The sequence below is a fragment of the Episyrphus balteatus genome, chromosome 1 (genome assembly GCF_945859705.1).
Source record: "Episyrphus balteatus chromosome 1, idEpiBalt1.1, whole genome shotgun sequence".
Taxonomy (NCBI): domain Eukaryota; kingdom Metazoa; phylum Arthropoda; class Insecta; order Diptera; family Syrphidae; genus Episyrphus; species Episyrphus balteatus.
Window position 1 is genome coordinate 67,157,752 of NC_079134.1, and position 9,166 is coordinate 67,166,917.

Here is a 9,166-nt window from a genome sequence, read left to right on the forward strand (position 1 = left end):
TTTCGTATGGTTTAAAGTGTCGAAAGCTTTACTAAAATCCATGAAAATGACCAGAACGTGGTGGCTTTTATTTAAGCTTTCATTGACACAATTTACAAATTCTCCTAGTAGTTTTCCAGTATTTTTGTTTTTTTGAAATCCGTATTGACTTTTATTTATTAGGGAGTGTTTGTCAATAAAACTCTGTAGTCTTGCCGATATAACTCCTTCTAGACACTTTTCAACTACAGGAAGTATCGAAATTGGTCTATAGTTACTAAGCCGATTGCTAACTCCACCTTTATATATTGGCCTTACTACAGCAGTTTTCATAGTTGACGGGATTTTAGACTGTGTCAGGCTTAAATTGATTAGTTTACATAATATTGGAGCAAAAATTTCTATGTGTTTTCTAATATCAGCTATTCTTATTCCATCTATTCCTGGCGACTTATTTTCACCAAGAGACATAACCATACTGCGTATCTCCTGTATATTTGTAGGACTAGCAAATATAGAGTTTTCTATCGTGTCACTCATATGGTTGGATGTAACAAATCTGCAGTGGTGAATAATTTTCGATGTTTGCGAAGCGAAAAGTTGTGCACATTGGTTTGACAAGGTTTGCGCTGCAGTGGTTGGAAAATGTTTTGCCATTATTTCGTCGACATTTGACTTCTTTCTTCCTAGTATTTGATTTATTAATCCCCACGTCTTTCTAGGATCTTTTTTAAGCTGAATAAACTGGTTTCTATAATAATTTGCTTTTTGGGCTGCTATCATTTTATTAGTTTTGTTTCGGAATCTCTTGTATTCCATTTCATAACCTTTGTTGTTTCTATTATTTTTCCACCGTCTATATAGTTCATCCCGTTTTTTACATTCATCGATGAGATAAGGGGTTGTCCATGGGCAATTATTTCTTTTGTTTTGAGATCTTCTAATTAAAGTTGATTTTTTATATTTTATATATAGCATCGAGTTTGCTGACGAGTTTATTGTACATCGTATCAGGATCTTCTTCGTTCAAAACTTCTTCCCAGTTTTCTTCACGTATATGATTATTAACTTTGTTATTACAAATGTACGAAGTGTTTACCATGTGATTTTCTGACGTCGATGTAGTAACGGTGTAGTATAAAGTTGCATAATGATCGGTTATGCCGCTCTCTATCACAGTGGAATTGATTTCGTTGTCAATACCGCTTACAAGAACGTGATCAATTACTGATTTTGTACCATTAATCGGATCTACCCTTGTATATTCAGTAATGACATTCGTAAGTCTTAATGAGGCGAGCATCTCCAAGTAATCCTTCACATAGCTTGATTCTGCATCTCGAATATTTATATTCATGTCTCCCATCACTATAATTTCTTCTTTTCTTCCAATTTGTCCTAGATTATTTCCTTTTTCTTCAATAAATGCTTTTTTACTAAACCCAGGTGGTCTATAAATTCCCACAACGTATTTAGTAGTATTTTTCTCCGTGTAACTTACTTTTATATTCTCATACGATACAGTAACCGAAGGTATTCGTTTATGATTTAAATTGTGCCGAATGAACATCATAATTCCTCCACCTCTCTGTTTGTTTCTATTCAAAATTTCCATGTCGAAACCATCTAATTTATAAAAATCATTCTCCTCATCATCAATATTTGTTTCGACTAAAATTATAATTTTCAGTTTATTTAAAAAGTGACTTATATTTAAACAAAAATTATTCCAGTGCAATCGCAACGATCTTATATTAAAACATAAGCAACAGCAATTATTATTTTCTAATTCATTTATATTAACGCCGTTAAAACCATGTATTACCCTACAATTTAAGTTTACAATTAATTCATTGTTTCCATTTGTGTTATTCATTTTTGTTGTTAAAATTTTGTGTATCTATATGTATACGCACACGCATTATGCGTGTTTATGTAGATGTTAATTTGTTCACGTCATTAGCGGTGCTTATAATGATCGGTTGTGTGCTCTCATTCTTACGTGCCAATATTTTGCCTGCACTCTCCCACACAAATCTCCAGTTTACCTGCTTTGCTTTTTCTTTTGTAAGCCACAGTATGTGTTTATTTTGTCTTGTGAGTTGATTATTTATGTAAACTGTGTTATCAAACGAAGATGATGCGGCTGAACCAGAGCTTAGCTCTTTGTTGACGTTTTGCATTACTGCATTCAATTTGATGGGTCGGGTGGCGCGTGCTTGTTTAACAAAATGTGTCTTGCGTATATTAGACGAAAATGAAGCAATGATTACTGAATTTTCGGGGTTTCTCGGTTTAGTTCTATAAATGTCAGTGAGATCGTTGTCTTTTATTTCGCAATTTATTGTTTTTCCAATTCCTTTAACAATTTCAATAAGATTTTCGTTTGCAGTAGGTGGAATGTTTTTAATATCTACATTGTTTCGAATCATTTGTTGTTCCATATTATTTATTTGTGATTGCATGTTCTCTATGATTTCATCTTTTTTTTTGTTGCTCTCCTTTAGTTCATTTATTTCTTTTGTGAAGTCTTCGATGAGGTTGTTGTTTTTTTTTATGTTGACATTAATTTCATCAAACTTAGTGCCTAGGAAATCGTTGCTTGCTGTTATTTCCTTCATTTGATCTCTTAGGAGTCGAATTTCCTCAAGAACAGTGGTGTTGTTTATATAAGGATTTTGGGGAACGATTTCTGGGCTATTTGGTGTTCGACTTCTCTTTGATGCTTGTCCATCAGGTGTGTTTTGTTGTGACACAGTCAATGTGTTGCCTTTAGTAGCAGATATACCTTGGGGATCTATAGAATTATTTCTGCATAGTTGACATCTCCACAAATCTTTTTTTGTTTTTCCCATGGTTCTCCATGATTTTTCGGAGACAGTGGTGCATTCAAAGTGTAGTTTGTTGTTGCACGTCGAGCAAACCGCAAAATCACCGTCGTATGGGAGCTCATCTTTACAATTACCGCACACATTCATATTATTTAAGGGTATATGTCAACAAAGAGAAAATTAAAATATATGTATGCAAAAATAAAGAATTTAGAGGAAAAAATAAAAAATAATTAACTTATTCAAAATGGATTTTGATGCACTTGACAATTGATGATAATTTAGCATTAATCGATTTGAGACTATTGTAGTTTACAATCGTATTACTTTCAGTTGAAAAAAAAGACTTAAAACTTGAAGAAGAAACACTTTATATTATTTTTTCGGGAGCTATCGCAAAACACAACCAATTAATTCAAATCACGAAGTAAAAGTGATATAGATATAGATATAGATATAGATATAGATATAGATATAGATATAGATATAGATATAGATATAGATATAGATATAGATATAGATATAGATATAGATATAGATATAGATATAGATATAGATATAGATATAGATATAGATATAGATATAGATATAGATATAGATATAGATATAGATATAGATATAGATATAGATATAGATATAGATATAGATATAGATATAGATATAGATATAGATATAGATATAGATATAGATATAGATATAGATATAGATATAGATATAGATATAGATATAGATATAGATATAGATATAGATATAGATATAGATATAGATATAGATATAGATATAGATATAGATATAGATATAGATATAGATATAGATATAGATATAGATATAGATATAGATATAGATATAGATATAGATATAGATATAGATATAGATATAGATATAGATATAGATATAGATATAGATATAGATATAGATATAGATATAGATATAGATATAGATATAGATATAGATATAGATATAGATATAGATATAGATATAGATATAGATATAGATATAGATATAGATATAGATATAGATATAGATATAGATATAGATATAGATATAGATATAGATATAGATATAGATATAGATATAGATATAGATATAGATATAGATATAGATATAGATATAGATATAGATATAGATATAGATATAGATATAGATATAGATATAGATATAGATATAGATATAGATATAGATATAGATATAGATATAGATATAGATATAGATATAGATATAGATATAGATATAGATATAGATATAGATATAGATATAGATATAGATATAGATATAGATATAGATATAGATATAGATATAGATATAGATATAGATATAGATATAGATATAGATATAGATATAGATATAGATATAGATATAGATATAGATATAGATATAGATATAGATATAGATATAGATATAGATATAGATATAGATATAGATATAGATATAGATATAGATATAGATATAGATATAGATATAGATATAGATATAGATATAGATATAGATATAGATATAGATATAGATATAGATATAGATATAGATATAGATATAGATATAGATATAGATATAGATATAGATATAGATATAGATATAGATATAGATATAGATATAGATATAGATATAGATATAGATATAGATATAGATATAGATATAGATATAGATATAGATATAGATATAGATATAGATATAGATATAGATATAGATATAGATATAGATATAGATATAGATATAGATATAGATATAGATATAGATATAGATATAGATATAGATATAGATATAGATATAGATATAGATATAGATATAGATATAGATATAGATATAGATATAGATATAGATATAGATATAGATATAGATATAGATATAGATATAGATATAGATATAGATATAGATATAGATATAGATATAGATATAGATATAGATATAGATATAGATATAGATATAGATATAGATATAGATATAGATATAGATATAGATATAGATATAGATATAGATATAGATATAGATATAGATATAGATATAGATATAGATATAGATATAGATATAGATATAGATATAGATATAGATATAGATATAGATATAGATATAGATATAGATATAGATATAGATATAGATATAGATATAGATATAGATATAGATATAGATATAGATATAGATATAGATATAGATATAGATATAGATATAGATATAGATATAGATATAGATATAGATATAGATATAGATATAGATATAGATATAGATATAGATATAGATATAGATATAGATATAGATATAGATATAGATATAGATATAGATATAGATATAGATATAGATATAGATATAGATATAGATATAGATATAGATATAGATATAGATATAGATATAGATATAGATATAGATATAGATATAGATATAGATATAGATATAGATATAGATATAGATATAGATATAGATATAGATATAGATATAGATATAGATATAGATATAGATATAGATATAGATATAGATATAGATATAGATATAGATATAGATATAGATATAGATATAGATATAGATATAGATATAGATATAGATATAGATATAGATATAGATATAGATATAGATATAGATATAGATATAGATATAGATATAGATATAGATATAGATATAGATATAGATATAGATATAGATATAGATATAGATATAGATATAGATATAGATATAGATATAGATATAGATATAGATATAGATATAGATATAGATATAGATATAGATATAGATATAGATATAGATATAGATATAGATATAGATATAGATATAGATATAGATATAGATATAGATATAGATATAGATATAGATATAGATATAGATATAGATATAGATATAGATATAGATATAGATATAGATATAGATATAGATATAGATATAGATATAGATATAGATATAGATATAGATATAGATATAGATATAGATATAGATATAGATATAGATATAGATATAGATATAGATATAGATATAGATATAGATATAGATATAGATATAGATATAGATATAGATATAGATATAGATATAGATATAGATATAGATATAGATATATAGATATAGATATAGATATAGATATAGATATAGATATAGATATAGATATAGATATAGATATAGATATAGATATAGATATAGATATAGATATAGATATAGATATAGATATAGATATAGATATAGATATAGATATAGATATAGATATAGATATAGATATAGATATAGATATAGATATAGATATAGATATAGATATAGATATAGATATAGATATAGATATAGATATAGATATAGATATAGATATAGATATAGATATAGATATAGATATAGATATAGATATAGATATAGATATAGATATAGATATAGATATAGATATAGATATAGATATAGATATAGATATAGATATAGATATAGATATAGATATAGATATAGATATAGATATAGATATAGATATAGATATAGATATAGATATAGATATAGATATAGATATAGATATAGATATAGATATAGATATAGATATAGATATAGATATAGATATAGATATAGATATAGATATAGATATAGATATAGATATAGATATAGATATAGATATAGATATAGATATAGATATAGATATAGATATAGATATAGATATAGATATAGATATAGATATAGATATAGATATAGATATAGATATAGATATAGATATAGATATAGATATAGATATAGATATAGATATAGATATAGATATAGATATAGATATAGATATAGATATAGATATAGATATAGATATAGATATAGATATAGATATAGATATAGATATAGATATAGATATAGATATAGATATAGATATAGATATAGATATAGATATAGATATAGATATAGATATAGATATAGATATAGATATAGATATAGATATAGATATAGATATAGATATAGATATAGATATAGATATAGATATAGATATAGATATAGATATAGATATAGATATAGATATAGATATAGATATAGATATAGATATAGATATAGATATAGATATAGATATAGATATAGATATAGATATAGATATAGATATAGATATAGATATAGATATAGATATAGATATAGATATAGATATAGATATAGATATAGATATAGATATAGATATAGATATAGATATAGATATAGATATAGATATAGATATAGATATAGATATAGATATAGATATAGATATAGATATAGATATAGATATAGATATAGATATAGATATAGATATAGATATAGATATAGATATAGATATAGATATAGATATAGATATAGATATAGATATAGATATAGATATAGATATAGATATAGATATAGATATAGATATAGATATAGATATAGATATAGATATAGATATAGATATAGATATAGATATAGATATAGATATAGATATAGATATAGATATAGATATAGATATAGATATAGATATAGATATAGATATAGATATAGATATAGATATAGATATAGATATAGATATAGATATAGATATAGATATAGATATAGATATAGATATAGATATAGATATAGATATAGATATAGATATAGATATAGATATAGATATAGATATAGATATAGATATAGATATAGATATAGATATAGATATAGATATAGATATAGATATAGATATAGATATAGATATAGATATAGATATAGATATAGATATAGATATAGATATAGATATAGATATAGATATAGATATAGATATAGATATAGATATAGATATAGATATAGATATAGATATAGATATAGATATAGATATAGATATAGATATAGATATAGATATAGATATAGATATAGATATAGATATAGATATAGATATAGATATAGATATAGATATAGATATAGATATAGATATAGATATAGATATAGATATAGATATAGATATAGATATAGATATAGATATAGATATAGATATAGATATAGATATAGATATAGATATAGATATAGATATAGATATAGATATAGATATAGATATAGATATAGATATAGATATAGATATAGATATAGATATAGATATAGATATAGATATAGATATAGATATAGATATAGATATAGATATAGATATAGATATAGATATAGATATAGATATAGATATAGATATAGATATAGATATAGATATAGATATAGATATAGATATAGATATAGATATAGATATAGATATAGATATAGATATAGATATAGATATAGATATAGATATAGATATAGATATAGATATAGATATAGATATAGATATAGATATAGATATAGATATAGATATAGATATAGATATAGATATAGATATAGATATAGATATAGATATAGATATAGATATAGATATAGATATAGATATAGATATAGATATAGATATAGATATAGATATAGATATAGATATAGATATAGATATAGATATAGATATAGATATAGATATAGATATAGATATAGATATAGATATAGATATAGATATAGATATAGATATAGATATAGATATAGATATAGATATAGATATAGATATAGATATAGATATAGATATAGATATAGATATAGATATAGATATAGATATAGATATAGATATAGATATAGATATAGATATAGATATAGATATAGATATAGATATAGATATAGATATAGATATAGATATAGATATAGATATAGATATAGATATAGATATAGATATAGATATAGATATAGATATAGATATAGATATAGATATAGATATAGATATAGATATAGATATAGATATAGATATAGATATAGATATAGATATAGATATAGATATAGATATAGATATAGATATAGATATAGATATAGATATAGATATAGATATAGATATAGATATAGATATAGATATAGATATAGATATAGATATAGATATAGATATAGATATAGATATAGATATAGATATAGATATAGATATAGATATAGATATAGATATAGATATAGATATAGATATAGATATAGATATAGATATAGATATAGATATAGATATAGATATAGATATAGATATAGATATAGATATAGATATAGATATAGATATAGATATAGATATAGATATAGATATAGATATAGATATAGATATAGATATAGATATAGATATAGATATAGATATAGATATAGATATAGATATAGATATAGATATAGATATAGATATAGATATAGATATAGATATAGATATAGATATAGATATAGATATAGATATAGATATAGATATAGATATAGATATAGATATAGATATAGATATAGATATAGATATAGATATAGATATAGATATAGATATAGATATAGATATAGATATAGATATAGATATAGATATAGATATAGATATAGATATAGATATAGATATAGATATAGATATAGATATAGATATAGATATAGATATAGATATAGATATAGATATAGATATAGAT

At 22.4% G+C, this 9,166-nt stretch overlaps 1 protein-coding gene across 1 annotated transcript; it reads right to left on the reverse strand.

The window, feature by feature from the left end:
- Positions 1–1,811: 1,811 nt before the first annotated feature.
- Positions 1,812–3,211, reverse strand: LOC129905181 (uncharacterized). The gene is made up of 2 exons (XM_055980591.1): positions 2,717–3,211; positions 1,812–2,683 (listed from the first exon to the last, which is right to left on the reverse strand). The coding sequence occupies exons 1-2, from the start codon at positions 2,955–2,957 to the stop codon at positions 1,911–1,913; spliced, it is 1,014 nt and encodes a 337-aa protein (XP_055836566.1). The 5' UTR covers positions 2,958–3,211; the 3' UTR covers positions 1,812–1,910.
- Positions 3,212–9,166: the final 5,955 nt, after the last annotated feature.

What these genes read in the sequence shown, in the direction of transcription:
- LOC129905181 (XM_055980591.1), bottom strand. Translation starts at nt 2,957, where the DNA reads ATGAATGTGTGCGGTAATTGTAAAGATGAGCTCCCATACGACGGTGAT. An exon ending in TGTGTCACAACAAAACACAC is followed by an intron (nt 2,684 to 2,716) that starts CTGATGGACAAG and finishes GAAGTCGAACAC; the next exon opens with CAAATAGCCCAGAAATCGTT.